Raw genomic sequence first — 24,486 nt, forward strand, 5'->3', positions numbered from 1 at the left:
AGATTAGTTATAGGAAGAGTATTTAATAATACAGTCTACAGATTAGTAGTATATCCTGTAGTGAACCTACAATTATTGTCATTCAGGTTAAGAGTATTCATCACATGCAAGGATCCAGGAAGAGCGATCAACAACGCAGGAGTCAGAGCTGTGTAAGGGGCAGAAGGAACACTCTCTCTCCATTTAAAACACGCTTCCTGCTAGCGTACCTGCTGCTGAAGTCCCTCTGGCCTCCTTTTGAGCCCAGCATCCCTGCGCTCAGCTAAAGCAGGAATCAGAAGTGACAGCCAGCTCTCTCTCTGAATCACAGTACTACTTGGTCACACCATAAGTAAACCCAGTTTTTAGAGCAGAAAATAACTGCAAACAGGAGATTATGAAATTTGGACTATCACTGCATGCTCAAAGACAGTACAGCTCTTACGGAGGCGGCGTGCACGTGTACTAGATATCCCAGAAGAACTAATCCGTGACATAAAGTCAGGGTAGGGCTCGTTTGCTGAGTGTTATCACTCCCCACACCAAAGCAAGTGGGGCTGTACCCTCGGGTGCGTCTCTGCAGCTTTTCAGCCCCGGCAGCAGCCGCACGGTGCGACCCGCGGGCAAACGCAGCCCGTTCGAACGTAACTTCATCTCGGCTACCGAAATGAGGCACCCAGAGCCACCTCTGCTCCAAACGCTGTAACGGGCTCCGAGGAAAAAACAGAAATCACAGCAACCTAGCCAGCAGGCACCAGGCCTCCCTCAGAGCCGACCTGAGCCCGAGACAGCCCGAACCCACGCACCGGCTGCGCCCCGCGAAGCCCAGACGGTGCCACCGCCGGGAGCGGCGGGCGGGAAACCCGCGGCACAGCGAGGACGAGAAGGAGCCGAACGACTCCCGGCTCGCCTGCAGGAGACCAGGCAGCGGCGGCACCGCCACCTCCCCATCGGAGGGGCTCCCCAGGAGATGGAACCCGCGCTGCTGGGGTCTCGGCCCCGCTGCCTCCCCCACCGCATCTCCCTCACCCCCCGGCACCGCGCCAGCTGCCCCAGGCCCCTGCTCAGCCCCAGCCCACCCCCCGAACTGCCCCGGGCATTGCCCCAGCGCCCTCCCCGCCTCCCGCTGCCCTCGGCCTCGCTCCTGCCGGGCTGAGCCGCAGGCCCCCGCCCAGCCCCGCTCCCCCCTGTGCCCCGGCCCCGCGTACCCCGGACACCGCCTCGGGCGCCCTCCCCGCGCCCCCTGTTACCCGGCTCCCTCCCGTTACCCCACCTCGCTACCCCTGCCCTCCCCGCCCCGGCACCGGCCGCTCCCGCCGCCCCCCGCGGCCCGGCCTGCCCGCCGGCCGGCGCCGCTCACCGTGTGGGAGTGCAGGCTCTGGCTCGCCTCGATCTGCGCTGTCAGCGGCACCGTGTCGTCCAGCAGCACCTTGCCGGCCGGCGGCTTCTCCATGAAGGCCATACCGGGGCGGGGAGCGGGAGCTCGGCGCCGCCAACCTGCTTCCCGGGGCAGCTCCCGGCGCGGCCGCCGCTGTCAACACGGCAGCGCCGCGCCGCCGCCGCCGGGCCTTAGCGCCGCCGGCCGCCCGCCTTCTGCCGCCGGCCGCCAGGGGGCGCCGTGCCACGCACCGCCCGCACGCGCGGCCGCTCCCGCCGCCGCCCCCGGCAGCGAGCCGGGGCGGGGGGCAGCGGGGCCCGGTGCGGGCCGTCCCCCGGGATCGGGAACGGGGGAAGGAGCTGGAGGGGCCGGCAGAGCGCGTGCGGCTGCCCGGTGCTTTGCTCTCGGTAAGTCGCCCCGCCGCCCGGGTCTTCCGCGCCCGGTGCTCCGCGCCGCTCCGGCGACACGAACGACTGCGGTCGATGCGGGGCGGGCTGCGGGAAGGGGATTAGCCCCGGGATACTGCTGATCCTCACAGAGAGGGACAAATTTAAAAGGGCTGGCGCACTTGCTGCTCTTTACCTTGTACGGGGTTTTTTTTTTTGTAGCTAAACGATCACAAAAAATCAAATAGCACCCAGTGTTTTCTAGTCAATTGGTGCATTTTAGTTAATTTTTTCCAAAACACAGATTTGAAGCTGTTGTTAAATTGAGTTCCACAACCTCGCTTTCATTGCAGCAGTGTAGGAAACGCTTTCTTTCAATACTGCTTAGTGCTGGGGAACGTACTGCCTGTTGAACACTTGCCTGCCTTTCCTTTAGTCTTTTTACACCGTATTCGGGAATTAATCTCACTTAAGATGTTGTAAGTAAGACTGCAGAGCTTGAGTTTGTCATAAACTTTAAACAGTTATCACAAACAGCCTCATCTCTGTCTCGCAGCTCTACACCAACAGGGAAGTGGGCCGTGAGCTGTGGTTAAGCAGCTAAGCCTCAGGCTGGACCAGCAATCTTTCCCCACTGCTCCTTCTACAGGGACCAGGAGGTCAGACAGTGGTTTAATTATTGCCCTAACCCCTCACCTACCGTCTCATCCTTGCATTTGGTTCCTTTTTTAATAGGCATTAACATGGCAACTTCCCATCTAGAGAGGCAGGTGCACAGGGAAGGAGCAGCCGGCTTTGAAAAATGGTGTTTTGTGCAGCAAAAGCCAGTGATCGCCAGTGACTGAAGGCAGAAGAAAAGGGAACGGGAAGTGGAGCAGCTCCTACAGACAAGAGATATGGAGAGCTCTCGCTGAATACTTGTTCCACGCCGTGAACGGCCAAGCCCTGTGCTTTGAAAACAGAGGGCACACTGGAGTCAGACAGCTTATACATCACCCCTCCCTCTGATCCAGTTTGACTTAACACGTGGGGTTTGCTGTTACAGTGCAGCTGCATTTGAGACCAAGACACCACAGCCAGTGTAACTGTTTTACCAGTAGCTTTCATCACAGTTTGAGGACAAACTCTCTTTTCATAGCAAAATAACTTTTGAGGTTATTTGCAGCCAAGAAAAGTTATGGATGCATTTCTGCTGCAGAGAAGATGGGGGGAAAACAGATGTTTTGCCAGAAAATTTTTAGGAGCCACCAACTGAAGACAGCCTGTACTTTTACTCCTCATCATTCCTGAAAAAAAAAAAGTTTCTTAGCATATAATAATCTTCTTATGTTGGTGCTAAAATAATTTATCCTGGATGGTTTACTAATGAATTTACCAAAACCTTCTTTACCAGCAACCAAGGTACTTTCAGCAGGCAGAGGGGAATGTACGTTCAGGCAGTCAAATAAGCCATATAGTCAGTGTCTAACAAAACTGCCCCTGCTTGTCTTGCCCACAGGAACACAAGGAGGCAATAGGGATGAGCACTGACAATGCAGCTTTTTAAAAGCCTCCTTGGCTCTGCTTTTGAGAGGCAAGTTTCAGAGACATTTATCATTAAAGGTAAATTTTTGTTTGTTTATAATCAGGTTTTATAAAGTATCTCAAGGATTTCAAAGTATTATGAGAGCGACATGTCCAGCTGTATCAGGCAGAGTATATTGTTCATGTGAAGGCTGACTACTACTATTTAAGTGCAGAGCTACGGAAGGCCTTACTAGCTAGAACACTGCGAAGGAGCACACTGCACCAATAGCAGAGCACCACAGAGATTACAACACATCTTGCAGTACATGTGTCAACACCTCCACTTCTGCTCTGTTTGTCCCTTCCCACTGGGGCTTGTTAGCAGTATAACGACTTTGTAAAGAGTGAACAAGTCTGAACTGAACATAGCTAGTGTGGACTGCCATTTTGCCAAAAAGAACAGCCTCGCTGTAAGCCCTGCTGCTCCAGACTTCCCACTGTAGCAGAGCAAAGGCTCATCTAAACGGGTCGCTTCTGTCATGGTGAGTACCTGGTTCCGTTGGTTTCACCTTGGCAGTACACAGGGAAAAATTAAAACTTCTGAGTTTAATGCAGTTCTATCAATGTTTTTGCACTATCTTCGAAACATTTTGAAGGTTTTTTGTTGCAAATTTACTGGATTAAGTGATGTCACATAAAAAGACAGTCAAAACCAAGCGCACATTTCTGGCCTTTATAGTAAAGCAGCACAGGATCAACAGCTCTAACTGTCCGACACCAGGACTTTCACCATCCCTTCCATAACAGTCTTTCCACTTTCTCTGACTTTACATGATACTGAAATGTGTGCAATAGAACCCTTCAGTCGTTTAACTTCTGCTGCTGCTATCACTTCTTCACCAGTGTACAAAGGGGCTGGAAATCGGATCTCCTGCGAAAGAAACACACAGCCTGGACCGGGCATTTTAGTACCCAGAACTGCAGAAATAAGTCCATTGATCAACACTCCATGTACAATAGTTCTCCCAAACCTAGATTTCTTTGCGAAATCTTCATTTAAATGTAAAGGATTTGTGTCACCTGTTAAATCAGAAAAAGTAGCGATATCATTCTGTGTAAAAGCTTTACTAAGTTCAGCTTTGTCTCCAACTTTTATGTGTAAACTTTGAAGGAAGTGACGTCCAGGCAGGGAGTTGATAACTGTTAGCTTTGTCAAGGCTCTTTGTCGGAAAACCCCTCCACAAATTCCATGCCTGAAGGGCTGCAACATCTTAAGCAACTTCTGCTTGCTTCGTACAGCCAAACCCGCAACTGCATTCAGTCCAAGATTAGTTCTCTACTATTCCCACATAATGCAAGAAGAAACGGAGATGTCTAGTTTGAGGGGAAACAAAAACAAAGCAAGAAACAAACTAAAGCATTTAAAAAAACCCCAAAACACCATCAAATGCACTCAAAGTTGGAAATAGTGAAATTTCTCTTTTACAGAAAAGATTAAAAAAACTTAGAGCTATGCCTGAGCAGATTTTTGTTTAGCCGTTGCTTTGGAGACAAAGGATTCTTGCATCTTATTTATTAAGCAGCATCCTCAGGAAAAAACAGGCTCTGGAAGTGCATGTTCATGCATGCATTTTTAAATAAGGTCAGTTGACAGCGACTATTAGAAAGGGAAGAAATGGGGCAGCGAAAATGAAAAGTGAACAAAACTCTCCAGAAATTATTTTCTCGCAGAGGTATTAATGAGATCAGGACTTCTCATTGGAATGAAACTACTGCCACATTCTACAAGATTCATTGTAAGATGAGAATTACTTAAACACAGGCCTGCGCACCTGTACTGGAAAGCATTTCACTCCCAAATCAAGACGGTTTTGCATCTAGGCTGACTTTCCTACGAGGAGGCAGTGTGCTCTGCTAGCCAGAGAACCTCACAGTGAGCACTGACATTTTGGGGAAGCCATCCAGCCCCCGTGAGGCCTTACCTGCAGCACTCGAAAGGCACACCTCCTGTTCTGGTAGAAGCCCAGCAATGTTAGAGCACTCCACAGCTTGACAAGGCCACTAGGTAAAAAGAAAATGAAATATATGAATAAAATTTGGGTTTTGCAGGTTTTTTTCAGGGTAAGTATCTTAAATAAAAGCACGTTACATAAAGAGTAATGAATCCTTAACGGAGTTTAACAGTGGGTATTTTCATCAATGGGTTCTAGTAGCAACACTGTGCCCTGGAGGGTTGTTGCAATGACTACAGTCTCTTGTCCCTGATAAACAGAGATACGTACTGTAACCTCTTCAAGTTCACTTTATCGGCCCTGTTCTTGTGCTTTCTGTGCCTTTTACGTTTCTTCTTCCCCTAAATCACCTCCAGTTGTCTTCACTGGTAATCATGGAATCTGGTAACCATTCTCATCTGGACTACAGAAAGAGATTGAAAGCCATATATTTCAATGGTCCTGCCAGACTATTCTTTTTTAAAGCAGGAATAACGTACCAATGGATGTAGGTTACCAAATATTAGGGAATTTTTAGTTTCTTCAAGTTAAGCTTAATCTTAAAAGTTAGGGTTAATTCTTAAAAGATCATTCTTAGTTTAAGAGTTCTGTTTTCTTATGAGAAATATTTTCGTGGCAATCTCTGAAGTGCACACCTACTGCACCTTACCTGCTAACAACTCTTAATATGGCAGACAGAGTTTTTTCCTCATATATTAAGACATCAACAGGCAAAGCTGCTCCAACCTATGAAAAAATATATTAAATAAGTACCATCCCATGTTCTTATAGTGGTTTATAAGCAAGTAAATTCACTGCCAGCACATGACATCGTTAAAGGTGTTATATCTACACTAAAATCTCACGAGTGTTTTAGCTACACCACCCTAGTTTTTATACAGCACCCTTCCTCTCAGAGCTACTTAGACAGAAGCCACTTTTACTTCCACATTACGGCTGGATAGACAGGGACCCAGCAGTGATGTGACTTGCTTAAAGTCACCCAGGAACACCGTAAACAGAGCAAGAACAGTACTGTGGACTTCCCCATCCAAGAAGCCGTTCCCTTCCTATAGTTCTCCTTTTGAAGCCTCACTGCAGCAGAAGCATCAATACCCCAGATCCTAAAACCCAGATACGCTGGAGCCACTTTACTACAGACGCCAAGACAACACGTACGACCCCGGCTTCATGAGGAGCAGGTTACAATACGGGCCGGACAGCAGGAAACAGGTGAAGGAAGAGGCCAACCGGAGACGCTTATCCCGTCTCCAGCCCGCCGCCGGCTCGACCGCTCCCCCCTCCGGCTCAGACGCGGTCAGACGGGCCGAAGTCGGGGGCAGCGCCGACAGAAACCGGCCGCGGCAGCCAGGGGCGCCCCGGCCACTCCCGCGAGGCTCTCCGGTGCGCAGCCCGAGGCCGCCGGCCGCGGGAAGGCAGGCGCCGGGCCCCGGCCCACCTCTCCGTGCAGCTCCCTCAGCGCCGACACCACCAGCTGCTTGAACTGCGCCACGCTCGGCCGGGCCGCGCCGTCCGGCAGCTCCCTGCGGGGAAGCAGAGCAGAGGGCAGGGCGGGCTGCGCGGGGCTCCCCGCGGCGGGGGCTCCGGGCGGGAGGGGGCCGCACCGCACTCACTCACAGGCGGACGCGCAGGTACTGGTGCTCCGCGCCGCTCCGCACCACCCGCCGCTCGAAGGCGGCGGTCGGCGGCTCCGCTCGCGCCATGCCCGCCCGGCCGCGCGCCGCCGCCGAGCCAATCACGGCGCGGAGCCGCCCGGCCTTCTACGGCGGCCCCGCGGGGTCAGCTTCCCGCGCTCCGCCCCGGCGGCGGCGGGGCTCGGTCAGCGCGGCTGCGGGCCGGTGCTCGGTGCCGCCGCGCCGCACCTGCGCCCAGAGCCCCGACACCGGCCGCGGGGAAACCGGAGCTCGGCCGTTTCAGGCTGAGGAAGGCAACCAGCAGTCCTTCGGTGTGAAATTGATCCCGGGGAAGCCGCGGGAGCAGGTGGCGTTTCCGAGTGCTGCACGGTGGCTTTCAGCTTCAGAAAGGCAAATATTGCAGGCTGCACAATGAACATGCTGTTGGAGAGGGGCTGGCGGAGGCACGCCTGGGCTTCCCCTTTAAACAAACGATGTTGGTGCCGGTGCGGTTCCCGGTGGAGCGCGTTGTCTGGCACCGGAGCGCTGCGCCATCGTGTTATCCTGGCCTCTCTGTTGCAGTACGCACCGCTGGAACAGATTTGAAAAGCACGTAGGAGGAGGTTGGCAGCGTCTTTGCATCCCACTGGTCAGCCCCAGGCTGAGGAGGTAACACAATTTTAGTACCAGCACGAATCCGTGTAGCTGATCTGAAGATTGGCGTGAAATACATCCTTCAGGGAGAAACAGCAGAAAGGATGGAGGTATCTTTGCTCTGCCAAAATGATGCTGAGGATGACATTTCATAACAACTTTACAGAATCTTCTTTTAAAAAAGGGTTTATCCAGGAATTAATACCCACCCCAACAGTAGCCTCACAACCATCTGGTGCACCTGTGTTAGGGCCCAGCTCACAAGACACCATCTGTGTTTGCCATCAAGCTGCTCGGTCTGTGCAAAGGAACTTCAGCAGTCAATATGTTTTCTCTGTTTGGATGTGGGGTCTTCTCTCTGTCCCATGGGGAGCCCAGCCTCCTCTGTCCCTGGTGTTTGGCAAGCTTTGGACCTGAACCCTAGAACCCTGACAGTGTCCGGCTAAAAAGGGCACATCTCCCTCTCTTTTACAGGCACTGATCCGTTCTCATCTTCCTACTGCTGATGCTGCACAAAGCCGGGAGACAGCGTATTTGTGTCAGGGTATTTTGCCTCTCCAAGAGGTTAGCTAATCCTCTCCTGCCTCAGGTAGATATTGTACATGCTCAACAGACCTAGTTTACAAGTGTTCAAAAAAAAAAAAAAAAACCACACCACACAACTAGCGCTGGAAGATTTCACACTCCCCTAAGCAGTCTGTTCTGTCTTCCAGACAGATCTTTTCAATGCTTCATCAACAGCTTCCCTGCTGTAGCTTATGCCCCATAGTAATAGGGCTGTCCTAATCACGATGGGATCCTTCCTCCTTTTTGAAATCTTTCACGTTTGAATATTCCCTGCCCCCATTCCCTCAGTCCTTCTTTCCATAGGAAAAAAAAAATCCAGTTTTTCCTTCTGTAAAATGTAACATTTTCTAGATATTTGTTTATCATGCTGCTGCCCTCTGGCCCTTTCAGGTGTCAACATCTTCCTTGAGTTAAAGTGCCCAAAGCTGAAGTACTATATTCTGGCAGAGGCTCTCTCATTAGTACCACAATCCCTCTGAACTATTCTCCCAGACTAATTTAAAAACTGCACATAAAATACAAAGTGTTTAGATCAGCAAAAGCAAATACTGAGTATTTGAACAGGCTATTTCACATGTACCAAAGTACTTTTCTTTTCGAATTGTTAGTTAGGTTAAAAAAAAAAGGCAGCTTGCCACATAGAATTCGGTAGCTGTAAGTGCAGGCCAGCAAGAGACCTTCAGGAATATAATGTTTCTCCTAGGAACCAAGAACCAGTTAGCACAGTGCTCGAACAATAAATCAGTTATACGATAATTTGGCAGACATAACAGAGCAGCCAGTTTTATTGGGAGCAATAATATCTACAGAAACTGGAATTATTTTTAAGATATTATTAAAATTTTATCACCAAACAGCAAAACTTGGTGGTCGGGTAAGGTATAAATCTCTTTTGGTTATTGCAAGAGGGCGAGTGCTGTTCTCCATAAGGCTTTGATAACACAAGCAACAGTAACTCAGGCACTCCGAGCAAATCTCGTGGGCTGCTGCAAAGTCCACTCCTGATGTAAGCACTGGGAGGGTTGTGTCAGCTGCAGTAAGTCAATAAAGAGCACACACAGGATTGCACAGGAAGGCTGGACACAACATGTCAGTTTTTTATTAACCAACAGTGAAGCTGAACCCCAGAGTGGTTTAACTTGTTAAAACCACATGTTCATATGGCAAGTATTTTTCTTTCACGTTCAACGCTATAGTGCAAGAATCAAACCTCGCAGCTGTTCATCCTTTGAGAATCAAGTACTAAATGTAAAGTGAGTTAAAATACGGGTCCCTCAATGAATCGATTAAAAAACCATTGAACTCAAAAGAACAGACCAATTTTAAGAACTGTCTTACGAAATTCTCCCAAGTGAAAGACCTTTAAAAGCACTTGGAGCCTTGAGGTAGCAACTTTATGCAGAATTTAATTCCCCTCCTGCCCCACAGAGCAGAGGAAAATTAGTAGCGCATTATTAGCTCCAGCCAGCTAAGTGGAGTTGAGCGTTCTCCTATGAGGTTAGTGACTTTCTCTTGCATCTTCAGATAGCAGTGCAGTGCTGCAGACTGTCAGGAGGAAATCCACAAGGAAGGCCTCTTGAAATAAAATACATGGTTTGAGAAAAGTAAAAATAATCAGCAATAACTGTAACAACAAAAATTACCTGGAGTGAAAAAAACCCCAAAGTGTTTGTATTTTGGCAAGACTAGTTTACAAATACATGTCAAGAACAAGAGTCCACTTTCAGCCAACGGAAAAGAAAGAATGGAAGCGACATTCAAAGGGGGTTCGTTTTTTGCCCTCTGTGCAAAATTGCACTTTGTTTTCAAAGTTTTGTTATAAAGTTCTAAGTTTTGCACTTTTGCTTCTGAAAAGAGAGCACTTTTTCCCTTTTTTGTTCTTTTACATTGTGAAACCTGTGCTGTGACATTAAACAGAAATACCATATGCCAGGATATTTGACCACTGACAGCTCCTCTCACTGACTTCACAACAATCACAAGCACAGAATCACGAACGAGAGACTTTTTCCTCTAAGTCTCGAAGACACTATCCTCTTTGCCCACTTTGCTGCTGAGTTCTTTTATTAAAAACTAGATCTCTCTCTACTGCCAATTTCAGGGACTCCACAGCAGATTTACTGAACACTGAGCAGTATGAACAAAAAACCCGGCCTCGTTCTCCACGACAATTGCGATGCAGAGTCAGAGTGAAAAGGAATGAGTTGAGATACAGTGATGTGGGCACACCTTTACAAAGAGGTGCCCCACCTCACTCCCTGGTCTTAGTATCGTCACTCACACGCTTTCCAACTTCGCTCATTGCTGGTGCTCTAACCAGATACCTGGCAATGGTGAGTATTCTTACTACAAGCTTCTCTCACTATCTTCATGCTCCAAAATTGTATAGAAAGGTTGGTTAAACCAGACCAAACTAATCAGGCACACTGCAAATTACAGCTTTTAAATGGACAAGCCTTCTTACAGGCTCATTCTCTTTCAGCTCAAGGTCAGGTTGCTTCTTTACACCACAGTGATGTCACATGGATCCTGGATGCAGGATGGCATTGCCCAGTATGCCTTTGCTTCGGGGAGTCTAGAGAAAGGTAAAGCTTCAAAACTTCTCGCTCACATGGAATCCCCATCTTTTGACTTTATGTTCTCGTCCTTTCCTTTGACTTCTAGAAGCCATCAAATCCTCCCTTCCAGGCAGAATTACCTTAAGAATCTAACATCAGCTTTGCCTGTGTTTTTGGTTAAGCTTCAGAACAATTGCCAATGTTTGCATATGCTGAGGTATACAATCCTGTCCTACTGAGAACCAAAGGCTGTAAGAACCAGAATCCATCTGTAAGGCAGCCCAACCTGCCAGGCTCCTCTGGATAAAGGAGAAGATATTCTGCCTGGGAGCAACAAGGGCCAGCTGATGATTATTCACAGCAAGTTTCTTTTTAGCTCACATGACAGTTTAGGCAGCACAGAAACTCCTACTGTTTTAGAGACCAGTTTATGTCTGGTTTGCAGGACAGTCATGAGCTGGCTTCAAAAAGACTTTTGTCTTAGAGCCCAAAGTATCTTAAAGTTTTATCTGCTATCAGTGCAAGGACCTGATGAGTGTGTGCTTGGTTTTTGTTGTTTGTTGGTTTGGTTTTGGTTGTTTTTTTGTTGTTGTTGTGGTGGGGTTTTTTGTTTGGGTTTTTTTGGTAGTGTTTTTTTTTAAATTCTGTAATCAAAAGAATGATTTTGTCTTTGGTGTTAAATCTTGGAAGCATGAACGAAATACCTGCTGCTTTTTTGGCTGTAATTTACAAGAAAAAAACAGCCCCGTAAAGCAAGGGAAATTCACTGTTCTAAAATACATGCAGTTAGAACAGCCACTAGACATCAAAACCAGGACTTTAATAATATGGAAACACCTAGTTCAGCGGTGTCCATTACAAATCATTTGCATTATATAAAAATATGACTCCAATTACAGCAACTGGACAACAGCCATTCAAACTTACCAAGTTTCCATCTTACTCATATTGCAGGAACTGGGAGGACCTCATCCATTTAAGGAAAAAAATTGTCCAGAAATCAACTTAGAGTTGCAGCTAAGCATCTCATGCCTTAGAGAAATGTCCGCTGTGATAACTGGAAGCAGGATTCAACATTAGCATCCTTCTATTCTTGTTTACGTGGCCATGAATAAAAAGAGCAGCTTCTGTTACGCTAGCATCCACAATTAAAATTTTATAACCCCATAAAACACAAGTTTTGCGTGAGCTGCAGAAGAATGCAAGTTCAAAGGGTCACTAGATTTATTACCTACAAATTCAATATTTTAATATAAATATTCTGTTTGTACACCATAAAAATGTCCTTCTTATGGTCTGATTCTTATTTAGATAATACTCTGATAAAACCTCAGCAGTATGCCAATTAAGGTCATTAAAGCTATAGAAATAGAATCTACCTAATAAATGCTGCAAATTTAACAGGTATTTTTAGATAAACATCATTAGCTTAGTTACCACCTAAACCAAAAAGACTCCTCAAACACACCAACTGCATAGTTAGCAAAGACATTTGCTTTACAAAGTCAAATGCTGCCAACTTTTGAAAAGTTTAGCAAATCAACAGGGTATTTGGAAGCATCCAAGTGTCTAATGAAGTTAGAATACTGTGAAATGTTAGGACTAGGGGGAGCTCCTGTAAACAAGTACAGAAGTAGTCTTCATTTAAATTACAAAACATTCACCTCCTTAAAAAGCTTTAAAACTGACCCAGTCGACAACAGTGCCCTGGGAAATCTAGCAGTATAACGGATCTCTGTAAGCAAGAGAAGGTCATATATTGTGATCTCACCACAATAAAATGTACTCAGTGTCAGGAACAAGGAGCAAATTTGGAGAGATGACAATTATGACACCTTCAGGCCATTTGATCTGAACCACTGCACTTTTTTGGGCAGCATAGAATAAACCAATTTTCTTTGCTGCTCAGAAAACACTTAAAATATAGTAATGCTTCGTTCTCTGCATTTTGTTGCTGAGCAAACTCTCCCATGTCCCCAGCTTGGGTTTACTTGGTTTAAAGAACTATAGTACCTGCTGCTTTCAGCAAGTGGAAGAAAACTTTGGTGCCACCTTATTAATTGGCTCCACTGATATTTTAACTTCAAGCCCAGACGCTACAATTAAAAGCAAATTTGACATTGTGTAAGGAAAGCATCAGATGAAGGTAGTAAGCCCATAAAAGGCTCGTATTCCACAGGTTGCCTCTGCAGAACAGACAGCCTCCCACTACAGAATCTGATCTGAAAATTTATCCCAAAGATAACACCAGAAGGAAGGAGGCTTCTATATCTTGCACACTTTGGGTTTCATATCAGGCACTTGAACTGTTGGACAGATGCCATTCTGAACCAAGTAAGTGAACATAGGGTTAGAATCATCTTTAATCTAGGTCTAATAATGAAGTATCAGCAGCAAAGTGGAGGCAGGGAGTGAGCAATCCATCTGTGCTGAGACTTGTTTATGGTTTCTAAAATGCCCAAGAAGACAGCAGCAGTAACTGTTCTGTAGTGTCCGTTTTCCTTGTGAGTTGTGTTGCTGATAGGAGGCTTTTCTGTGTCTTGAACTAAGAAGGCACTGAGGTACCCTGTGCCTAATTCCCTGGATCCAACAGGTCCATGCTAGAGCCAAACATTGCCACCAGCTGCTCCTCATAATGCGTTATATTCCTCTTCATAATGTCCATGCAGGGTCCAAGCAACCTCTCAAACGCTTGCACATCCATGACTGCAAAGGAACAGAAGTGAAAACAAGATCGTTTGTCAAAAAGGATGCCAAACGCTAATCTATTTTTTTGAACTCAGAACACAGATCTCCAGTCCAACCCATTCAGGTTTGAGGCTTCAACAGAAGCCACAGAAACAGAAATCATATTTCTGATTTCCCTCTGTACTATTATTTGGAGAAACAAGAATAACAAAATACACACCTGACCTCAAGGATAAATACAAGAGCCAAGTACACACCACACTGGCATTGAAAGATCACCTGAAAGCTGTATGTGACAAACAAGATGTAGTCAAGAAGCTGATGCTACTCACCCCCTCAAAGAGTATAGGCCACACAAGCAGAAAAAACAGAATCTGCTGTAAGGAAGCAGTGGAGCTTCTCAAACTTCAGAGTGGACATCCGCTCCAGCCCATGCTCCCAGCTTCTTGTGTCTGACCGCCAGGTACCAAAAGGCTGCTAGGTTTTGACTAGCTGCTCACTCAGGCATGGTCCACACTCAGGCATGGTCCACAAAACAAGCCAAGACCAGAAAACGGTAACTAGGAACACGGAATATCTGCTTACCTAAACACTTGACCACTCCAACAGCATAGGCAGAGGCTGCTCTGGGTTTGTTGGTAACAAGTGCAAGCTCTCCAAAATACTGCCCGCTGCAACACCGCGCAATCTCCACTTCTTGATTAGCTTCTTTACTCGTCATAGTCTGTTAGACAATACACATTAATTATTTGCATAAAGTTCTGTCTTTGCACGAGGCTGCAGTTAATCCCAGATATCTCACAGATGTGCAACAGCTCATAGGGCTTTTAAACTAGCAAGTCCCAAGTCATGCTCTGTACTAGTAGAACACCTTAACAGCACGTTCAATTAGAAGTTTGATAAGAAAAGCCTACGCCAGCACACAAGTTTTGAGATTGGCAGATATTTACTGTTACAGCTTTGGGAACTGCTATTACATTAGCCTTACACAGCTTTTATCATGCACAACACGTTGTTTCCTAAGGCTGCTTCAGCTGTTCTGAGATCTGTTCAAATGCCAATGTGTAGTATGTCACTGGAGATAATAGACCCCAGGTTTTGTGAGTTGCAGTTGCCTATACTCCTAGAAGGAAAGTTTCATCTCCACCCTTAAGGTCAGGGAAAGTGTATCAGGTTAGTTTGCAGAGGAACAGACACAAGCAAAAGACTTTACAACTTTACTAAAGTGACTTCTGGCCACTTCAAAACAGGTATGGGGATTTACAACCTACATCTAACAAGCGATATAAGCTGTGTATATATATATATATATATATATATATATAAAATAAAATAGTATCTTAAAGTCAGGGTAGGCTTTTTCACACCACTTGTATTAATCGATCAAATCACGGGTTGACCTAAAGCCTAATCACTCAATTTAAACTCACCTTGCTTTTAATCAAGATTTTTACTTCACCAGATTCTACAATGTAAAAACAATCTGCTTTATCGCCCTGCAGAGAGGAAAAGGTAAAAAATTATTTTTTTAGTTTACTATAAAAGTATGTATAAATGGTATTAAATCATTCGCTCTGAACTAGGCCTTGTGCAGAAATCTGCTAGAATTGACAAACACTCAAATTCTTAACATTAAAAGGTGACTGGTTAGGTAATATACCAAGGGAACCCACAGGGGAAGGAACTATTAGTACAGATCATTCAGTGAGAGGGCAGGTGGAAAGGAAAAAGCAAAGGAAATTGACGATATAGAGCAAAATCACTTAAGTACAAATCTTCTGATCCTGATGGAAGCATCCAATAGTGAAACTAAGCAGGGTCTAGAATTTCCAGAAGCAAGTTTTAATAAAACATCAATTTAGTGACCGCATTTCTACATGAAGAAGGATCCACTAAACTAAATATGAGCTCAGTCAATCCAGGGTAAAATAGTGGGAGATCAGCAGAACCCCAGAATAGCTGTATTTGAGGAGCACGAACATAGAAAGTAAGAGGAGGATAGTTTACAAAAAAGCAAGTCCACAATGCAAGCCATCTACATGAGTAACGATGCAACGGCTAAGCAAAGATAGTGAGAATGGTAAGGAATAAAGCATTCAATAGTATCGTGCCATTAAAGGAAAATAAGTCACATAGGGCAAGTGGAAGAAAATAAAAATGGAGAGCCATTTTATATCAAGTTCCAGAAAGATATCACAAGGTGGTGTTGAATACCTGAATGTGAAATAAAAAAAAAAAAGGGTTATTCAAATGCAGTTGTTTCTATGAAAAAGTCACATGAGGGTGACCACACACTGGAACAGGTTGCCCAGAGAGGTTCTGAAGTCCTCATCCTTTGGGAGATTCAAAAGCCATCTGAACATGGTCCTGGGCAACTGGCTCTAGGTGACCCTGCTTGAGCAGAAGGGTTGGACAAGACAGCCTCCAGAGATCTCTTCTAACCTGAACCATTCTGTGATTCTGTGAGAATTTCTGGGAAAATGTTTTTCACGTCTAACTAAATCACATCAAGTTGCAGATCTTCAACAGATAGTTTACATCTGCTCTCGAGAGCTTTGCCAGGACATAGTATTTTGAAAGTTTTAGCTGTGACAGAGAAGACTTTCCCTCTCTACAGGACTGGAAGTCAAGAGTGGAGAACTGGCACGTCTCCTGCTATGAATCAGAAGCAAAGGGCTTTAAGGCTTCATGGAGACAGAGGCTGAATAAGAAACTGATAAGGGAATGGGAGCAACTTAGCAAAAAAACCTGTGAAACAATGTGAGCAGAGAGAGAAATCAAGTGGGCAAGGAGACTATGAATGTGGTGGGAAGGATGGAGATGATTACGATTTGAGTATGAAACATGGGAGAAGATGATATGAGATTTAAACGCAGAATTACAGAAGAAATTAGGTCCTTAGCTAAGCTTCCTGGGGATGGTCATACACCATCCAGCACGAAACTTTTCTTTCACTGTTGCCATCTATCACAACATGAACTAACAGACGCAGCACGCTTCTAAAAGAGTAACTACCGAGAGAGTACTTATTTTTATTAAAAGAAAGAAAACACATTGAGTGGAAGACATCCTCGTAACAGCAGCAGGCACTAACAATCTTCAAGAGCTTTAAAGCATCCTGCCCTTAAATGAAGGGTCAAACTCCAGAAAGATAATGAAAATGTAAAATTAACCATGAGAGAAAAGAGGTTCATGGCACTGATGCAACTGCTATAATGTAAGAGGTATCACATCTTTTCCGAGCATAAAATTTCATCATCTTTAGCCATGTATTAGCATCACCCAGACCTATTCAGACTATTAATCCTCCTTTTAAGGGTAATTACATCCTTGTCCTTAATTCAGTTATTACAAAAGATTAAAACCAACTGCGTAATTGGGTCACTGATTGCATGGGTTCCCAGTTTTGAGATTGACTTATAAGCTTTGATTTTGCCAAGAGTTCAGTTTTCTCAGGGTCTTAAGCAACATTTTCAGTTTACAAAATTGAGAGTATTTTTGGAGAGAAGTAATTTGGCAGTATTTGGTTATCAGCAAAATAAAAGTTTCCTGCATTCAGAGTTATCTGACATTCAAGGTAATTAAGAATAATTATTCAAGATGTTATCAAGGAGTCATAGTCTGTTTATAAAACAAGACAACGGTTGTCATCAAAAGCCTGCAATTTCAGGTAAGCCAAGGACTTTCTTGCATTAACTTGCATTATCTTGAACTAGAGCACTGCTAGGGTGCAACAAACAAAGCACCCTGGAGCTAGACTTGATGGAAAATTCTAGTGTTTCATCAGTAACAGTGTTCCAAAAAGTTATTTGTGTCACAGCCAAAAAAAACCCCACAGCTTTAGCTTAAGTTTGTCCAGCTTCATGTTCCACCACTCTGGCCTCAATCTATTACAGCAGACAAAACATATACCAACAACCCAAGACAGTAGATTAAAGCTAGACTACTCCACCATTGAAACACTCTTCTTAAGAGCATCAGGAAAAACAGTGGTTTTAATTAACCCTGATAGTTTCTTAGAATAGTTAACCGAGTTGGGTCCAACTAGTAAAACATTCCCAATAACTTCATTTAGTTTCATCCAAATCATACTCTTGTTGAATTGTTTGGTTTTGTTCTTTAGCCAGACGTGGAAAATAGAAATGCCTTTACTACATGCTTGTGACTTGTTTAATCTGGTCATAGGTGCTTGTGAGAAGTCTAGCTGAGGGCTGTCATGGAAAATTGCATAGGCAGACATTTAATTTCAGCTTCTTAAGGCATACTCCTCTTGAAATCTTGCGAAGACCATTTATAAAAAACAAACAGATGAGAAGAAAAAGCCAGAAGCTGAAGTAATAGAATAAATTTGAAGCAAAAGACATACCAGCTATTCCTCAAAATTTAAGAAGTGGTTAAATAAATTGGAAATATTAAAAGACTAAGTGATGCCAAGTTGGTCCAAGTAATAGGATTCTATAAATCAATTCCAAACAGGAAAAAAAGAAGCAGAGAAAGGAGAACAATAAAGAGAAATTTAGACTTCAAGTACCTGAGAAATTATACGTTCCCCATCTTGATACACTTTCTCCCCTATAACATCCACTATCTTCATTCGCTCTGATGCCTAGAACAAAGAGGAAAAATAAAAATAATCATCTATTGCAGTACCTCTCTTGCAAACTTTGTAGCCCTGGCATGAAGAGGCATTCACTAGACACACAAACACACAGTACATGGGTACTGAAAAATACAGCCCCTACAATGACGTCGTCGTACTACACCACCGCTTTCAAGGCTACCATAATCAAAAGGGAAAGAAAACTGTCTAGTGTCCCATCCATGCACTTTTCTTACCCCCAAAGTTAACAAGTAACTGATTTGGCTGGTTACAGCAAATTTAAATAAATAAACCATTTCCTCCAAGATTTAGTTGAAATTTGAAGAAAACACTCTGAAAAATGTCATAAGCCTCCTAAGAACAAACTTCAACAAGAAACATGAGCAACATATTTTCGAAATATTTTAATCACCATATACTTGAATATGTGAGGGTTGTTTTTGTCCCAAAGCATTCCTAAAGTGGAGGGAGGAAGGGGATATGAAAAGGATACCGGCTCTAAATTGTGGGCAGGCACTGCAACAGGATGCCCAGCAGCAAGGGCAAGAGGTACTAATGTGACATGTCATGAAACATGTCTGAGTCTTCACAAACAGGAAGGGAGAAAGAACAGTTAAATTTATCTCTAGAACACAACAAAACAATTTCATTGGTTCAGAGCACTGTAAAAAAAAACATATTAAGAAAGGAAGAAAAATCCTACAGTTAAGATTAATATCTCAACAGATGATTCAGTTACAATCCACTCATTCCAAAAAATGCACCTGAATCTAGCCCATGTTTGAGAAACTTAATTCTGATCCACGTATGATTCAACTGCAGCGTTGTCATGCAAAAAGCCACCTAATGCTAATGAGTTATTTTTCTATATCTTTAAATATTTATGAGTCATTTTTGTGCTCAAAAAAAGTCACATTGATGGAACTAGTTTAAGCCAGGCACTGAGGGAGAAGGTGGTGTGCAATTTACCCCTCCACAGCTACCAACATACATCCAAAATAATATCTATTAGAGGTTGCTATTCACACCTAATGATACTTGGCAATTTTGTAATCTTCTCTCAAAGGGATGAAAAGGTCTTCTCAAATACTAAAAGATTAATGCTGAAAAATATTCTTATGATGAGAAAGCAAAGAAAAGCTAAGTTATGGTGTAAGGCAAAGACAGATACATACTAATTTCAAAGCAGTTTGAGATGGCTCCAAAAGCCCTCTGAAGATACAGGCTGAATCAATAGCTTAGAAGTGACAATTCACACCTTGTTCCCAAAATCACGCACCACACACATCAGTATGACATCTGCCCACTCTGTCTGGTCATTTTCTTCCCAGGTAGCAGTGCTTCCCTTTAGCCTATGCTTAGTTTACCTTCTGAATATCGGTTAAGGTTAAAGCGAGACCTACTACAGCCCACATCTTTGTCTCAAATTTGAAATCACTCATGGCTAATAAAGGCCAAATATCCCAGCGATTGTATCATTACTTTCATATCACCCTCAAAGAAAACCACAGCCCTGAGTTCCAATTTTCACTTTAATATCTGTTCTCTGATACATTTATAGATGTTTTTGGTTTGTGTTTTGTGGGGTTTTTTTTTAATCTTTATACAGACTGAGATAAAAATTAGCAAATCACTGTGAACAAAGGAGATAAAAAAACAGTGTACAACTTCAACAATGCAAATTAAGTTGTAGAGTAAATGCGATACAAAAGCAGCTCTTAAAATTTTGTTCTAAGCAAAAATTACACAGATCTCTGATGTAGCAGAAACACTGACTGCAGAGCTAATGCAAACGCAAGAATTTGATGCAGATGTCTCTGAGAGGCTTTACCTCCAAGGATTTAAGAAGGGGCACAGACTCAATAAATGATTCATACGTCTTCCTCTTCTTTGCGTTGTTTTTCAATATAATTCTTCTGAACGTCACTCGATCCTGCAAGAAACAGCACAGAGAAATACATTATTCATCTTGACTAAAACGCTCCTTGTTTAAAGAACTGACGAACCTGAACTAGTATTTGCAACAAACACTGGGTTTGAGAAGCCAGCTGTTAAAATGATACCATATCCATCACAATGGTGATCCTAACAGCTCTTAGGACACTACTTGTTGCAGTAATAAGTTGAAAAACAGACAGCTGTAAGACCCGGTCCTTCTCAGATAAGCATTTAAGAATTCCATTTTTAGTCTATGTTGTACGGTTTTTCAGGGCTGAGCTTTTGGGTTTTGTTTGGCTTTTTGTTAATATCACGCTTCCACATACAATGAAGAAGTTATGCTCTTCTTGCTGAAGCCATTGGAAATTGGAATTTCCAACACTTATTTGTTAAGACAAGTGCAGGATTAAGTATGAATTGGATTCTTCTCTACTTGAGTCACAGACTTCAAAATTAAGTTGGAGGTTTACAGTGGTCTCAAATAGATTAGGAACAGTATCAAACAGCAACAGGCTTGATTCACTCCTCCACCTTCTCGGATCCGAGAGGCAGCCTTTTGCAACGACTACTTCCTAATTGCCAGCTGTCCGCACGTCCCACAAGCACCCTCCTGATGGAAAAATTGTTTGGTTTGTTTTCTGAAGCCCAAACATTGGGCAAGATTCCCACCCACCCCCCTGCCGCCCCTCCGGCTGGGGTAGGATTTTCCCCTGGCAGTGGCTAGTGCTGTGCACGCTCCGTGGCCACTGGGCGGCACTACGTGCCCGAGTGAAGGCGAACTCGCCCGGTTATCCACAGCTCCTGCCTCCCTACCTGCGCCGGCAGACATGTTTGAGAGTTCATTGTCGGAGAGCTTAACGAAACGCTTTTTATTCCCACCCAGAAAAGGCAGAGCTCCGCTGCGGGCAAACACCGACGAGAAAGGGCACGAGAGAGCTGAAACTAAACGCACGTCCAGGCTAAGGGGAAGGGCACTTATTTTTGTGCTTGTGCCACAATAGTGCCCGTGGTCCCTGTTAGGATCAGCACCCAATTACAAACAGCGAGAGCTGCAGAGTTACCTTACACGGGGCGAGGCCCTAAGTGTAAAAATGAAAACCAAAAAGTCAGAGGAAAGGAGCAGAAATTTGGTTAGGAAAATGTTACCAAAAAAAAAAGAGTTATATTTTAAGTTTATATATTAGCAGAAACTCCCGAAGTCCTGAGAGCCATTGCTCTGCATCTCATTTTCTGAAAACATCAACTGACACCCTAGCAGAGACATTTTGAGGTGAAGAGGTGTTTTCAAGTAAGTGAACGGTTTTATCGGATGCAGGCTGCAAATACTTGTAACATGAAACAATGACTGATCCAGGTGACACTGCTGGAGTATAAAAGGTGAAGGAGGTGAAAGATGAAGGGAAGAATGGTATTACTGTTATACAAAGGAGAACAAGAGATGACAAAGCATGAGGGATTGTTTGTCCTTTGTTATACAAAGGAGAACAAGAGATGACAAAGCATGAGGGATTGTTTTATTTTTATTTTTTTAAAGAAATTCTTATGTTTGGAGAAGCAGAAAGGCATAGAAACAGGGGAATTGCAAAAGTATAAAAAAATGAAAATTAATGTGTTACAGAATATCAGCGAGGGAGTAAAAGCAGCAATATTCGAACAAAAAAGGCAGAGCAGTGAAGGAAGCGTGCATGATCATGAGGTTTTCCCTAGACATGTTCAGTAGCAAAGGCTGAGGACATTTCTCTGCTCCAAGAGACCCACATTTGATAACCACTTTGTGCCTGAGCCTTCCAGGTTTTTGCTGGCCTAAGTCTGCAATGCAGCAGGAGTAATGCACATTTCTTAAACAGCAGAAAACCTGTGAGCTTTAGCAATGATTTCTGCAGACTTATAAAAATATGTTTAAATTACATCAGGCACAACACAGTACAATAAAACATGACAACGACAGAATAACTGGAAGAAATAACCAAAGTTTCAGGTAGGAAAATGCAGCCTTAGCTAATAAAATATCCACAGGACAGATGACTAGCCAGAGGTCCTCCTTTAACTACACCTCGCTGATTAAAAGTGAATACAATTCAGAAAAAAAACAAGCCCAAAATCAATCCAATTTGTTCAGATCTTTTCAAAGGCAAACTGGAACAAAGAATCATCTTCTCATTTTCTTCCTTTTATGAATGAGCTCAGCTTGCAGGTAGTTGCTTTGTTCTGCCTTGTTCAAGAAATTAGATTCTGACATTACTCCCTGGTTGATTTACCAAAATCTTTTCTTTCAGCTCACAAAGAAAAGGGAATTCAGAAGTCAGTTCTCTCAGCAAGTGCTGAGCTTGCATAAGCACACCGTGTGTAGCTGCTTATCAGTCCTACAATCAAGGTCACAACACATGGTCAACCCGCAGCGATAGTTGCCGAGGAGCCCAGCGCATACAGAAAGCATACAACACTTCTGGCTTCAAACGCTTCGTTGATCACACAATCCGCTTATTATGTGAGCCCTCACAGATGAGTAAGAGAGCACTGTGAAAATAACCCTATCCAAATAGTACAGAGAAAAGAACTGAAAAAGGAAACTAATGTCTACAGCTTCACATTCAACACTGCTGGGCTAGAGACAAAGCAACTGCATCATTTAGCTTGGTATCTCATAGGTCATGCTGACCTGAGAACTTCTTCCAAGGTAACACAAAGGGAACAGAAACATTAGGACAGTTTATTTTGAAGAAAAACAAAGCTTTGGGCAGTTTTCCTAGCTCTTCAAATTACTGACATCCTCAAGAAGGTATTTAACACCTTCCCATTCCCCTTAAAGCAGACAAAATGGTAGGAAGGCAAGTCAAAAATAAAGAACATCATTTAAATACTGTTTCCCCCTCCCATAAAATACATGCCTCCACTGTCCCCTGCAGGATGAAAAGAAAACTATGGTTCTCCCCCTGTCCCCCCAACAAAAGCCCTGATTACAGCAAATGCAAAATAATAAAGGAACAGATAAAACTAGTGATAAGAGTTTTTTACAGACAAGCTGTTCTAGAAAGGTGGCCAAAAAGATTTGCACAATGGATCTCATGTGCCAGGAGGTGAGATAACAGGTCATGATAAAATAGCTATTAGCACAAGGATTCATACCAAGAGAAGCACTGGACGTGATGAGATAGTGTTTAAAATATTATGCAGATGAGAGTAACTTCTGTTCCTTACCAGTCCCCAAAGGGCTCCTTCTGTTGTGGCAATAATGGTGGCAGCTCGAGGAGTGTTGTACATCAATGCCAGTTCCCCAAAACTACCATGATTATCATAGCGGCCCACACAGCGTGACTGGTTGTCTTTTGCTACAACAATATCATACAATCCCCTGGAAAACAATGGAATAGATGTTTTTTATTAGATAGCATTCCAATACAGATCATAAAAACAGCTTTTTGCTGTTATACAAATAGTCGTATTTATTTGCTGGGTGAGATGAAACATACTTTATTGAGTTTTCCAATTGTCTGATACTAAGCTGCTTCCATCTACACTATTTTCATAATAATTCTCTCTTAATAAAGCATTTCACTCCTGTTAGATCTGGGCAAGATCTCCTTGCTTTCCTCTGCACAGAATTTTGACATTGCTATTTTAAGTATTGTGGCCAGGGTGATAGGTAGTTTCATAGTCTTTAACAGTATCTCTTTTCACAGCATGTGTGTTATCCAGCGAGGCCTCTTCCGAGTGACTTGGATCCATCGATACCTGCTTTTTCAGTGACACCATTGCTGCAGTACCTTTGGGATAAACTCAGTCCAGCTGCTCCTCTGCTTCCATGGTTTTGCCCCAACTCCAGCTTAAGGGTATGTCTGTATTGTAACCCCGAGATGCAATTGTAGCTTGTATCTTCATATGCCCACGTTAGATTCAAACTATCTAACTCTTGTATGGACAACAGGGATGCTGTAGAAGCACAAAGATCATAGAAAGGGCTCTCCTTTACAAAGCCAATGTACTGAGTGAGTTTCGCAGTGCAAACCGCTCAGTCTTACTATGAGCAGCACATACTGATCCTCAAGCTGGAGGATTTAAAGCTAGTTCGGGAATGTTACGCATGCCACATCTTTATGCTGCAGCACAGACATCTCCAGAGGCAAACATTTCTCACCTGGTATTTGTCTAGTAACTCCCTTATGACTAAAACTTTTATCACTCAGTTCAACTTCACACCATGCTGTGACTCAGAGCATGCTGACAGCTGAACCAACCATTTTATCACCATTTTCATGTAGGTGTGGCTACTGAAGAACACAGGTTACAGCATGCAGTGTTCAAACTTCAAGAGCATCTGTTCCACTCTCAAAGCTCTGTGTGCTGAGGTGACACTGTAGGATGCACAAGCTTAGGAAGCATAGGTAAGCAACTTCCAGCAGTTTTGCAGAATATTACAGGTTCCACTCTAGTCATACTGGCTTCCAGTTAAAGTGGCTGACCTAAAAGGTTTTTAAACTATTTTTTTTTTTTTCTGTTATAGCTCACATCTAGAAACAGAAAAGCACTCTAAAACTACTGACATCTAGCCAGGATCTCTGAGCAGACCAAGAGGAAAGTGTTGAAGTACCAGAAGCCTCCTTGCACTT

At 43.9% G+C, this 24,486-nt stretch overlaps 4 protein-coding genes across 8 annotated transcripts in view; all 4 read right to left on the reverse strand.

Moving 5' to 3' along the window:
* The window catches only part of PXK (PX domain containing serine/threonine kinase like), a 37,578-nt gene extending 36,116 nt beyond the window's left edge, over positions 1-1,462 (reverse strand). For all 5 annotated transcript variants that reach the window (XM_086618994.1, XM_086618992.1, XM_086618995.1 and 2 more), the window contains exon 1: positions 1,340-1,462. In XM_086618994.1, coding sequence (XP_086475120.1) covers positions 1,340-1,441 — 102 coding nt within the window. In that variant the 5' untranslated portion in view covers positions 1,442-1,462. The remainder of the gene's footprint in view (positions 1-1,339) is intronic.
* Positions 1,463-3,782: 2,320 nt separating this feature from the next.
* On the reverse strand, positions 3,783-4,531 carry HTD2 (hydroxyacyl-thioester dehydratase type 2). The gene has a single exon (XM_086618987.1). The coding sequence runs from the start codon at positions 4,517-4,519 to the stop codon at positions 4,013-4,015; it is 507 nt and encodes a 168-aa protein (XP_086475113.1). The 5' UTR covers positions 4,520-4,531; the 3' UTR covers positions 3,783-4,012.
* A 35-nt stretch (positions 4,532-4,566) lies between these two features.
* Positions 4,567-6,964, reverse strand: RPP14 (ribonuclease P/MRP subunit p14). The gene is made up of 5 exons (XM_086618985.1): positions 6,879-6,964; positions 6,700-6,784; positions 5,911-5,987; positions 5,232-5,310; positions 4,567-4,623 (listed from the first exon to the last, which is right to left on the reverse strand). The coding sequence occupies exons 1-5, from the start codon at positions 6,962-6,964 to the stop codon at positions 4,567-4,569; spliced, it is 384 nt and encodes a 127-aa protein (XP_086475111.1).
* Positions 6,965-13,008: 6,044 nt separating this feature from the next.
* Positions 13,009-24,486, reverse strand: part of PRKAR2A (protein kinase cAMP-dependent type II regulatory subunit alpha) — a 62,602-nt gene continuing 51,124 nt past the window's right edge. The window contains exons 6-11 of the mRNA XM_086618892.1: positions 23,078-23,231; positions 19,773-19,874; positions 17,873-17,947; positions 14,772-14,837; positions 13,927-14,065; positions 13,009-13,359 (exon numbers count right to left, since the gene is read on the reverse strand). Coding sequence (XP_086475018.1) covers positions 13,226-13,359; positions 13,927-14,065; positions 14,772-14,837; positions 17,873-17,947; positions 19,773-19,874; positions 23,078-23,231 — 670 coding nt within the window. The 3' untranslated portion in view covers positions 13,009-13,225. The remainder of the gene's footprint in view (positions 13,360-13,926; positions 14,066-14,771; positions 14,838-17,872; positions 17,948-19,772; positions 19,875-23,077; positions 23,232-24,486) is intronic.

The sequence above is a fragment of the Tauraco erythrolophus genome, chromosome 12 (genome assembly GCF_009769465.1).
Source record: "Tauraco erythrolophus isolate bTauEry1 chromosome 12, bTauEry1.pri, whole genome shotgun sequence".
In the NCBI taxonomy this organism is placed as follows: Eukaryota; Metazoa; Chordata; class Aves; order Musophagiformes; family Musophagidae; genus Tauraco; species Tauraco erythrolophus.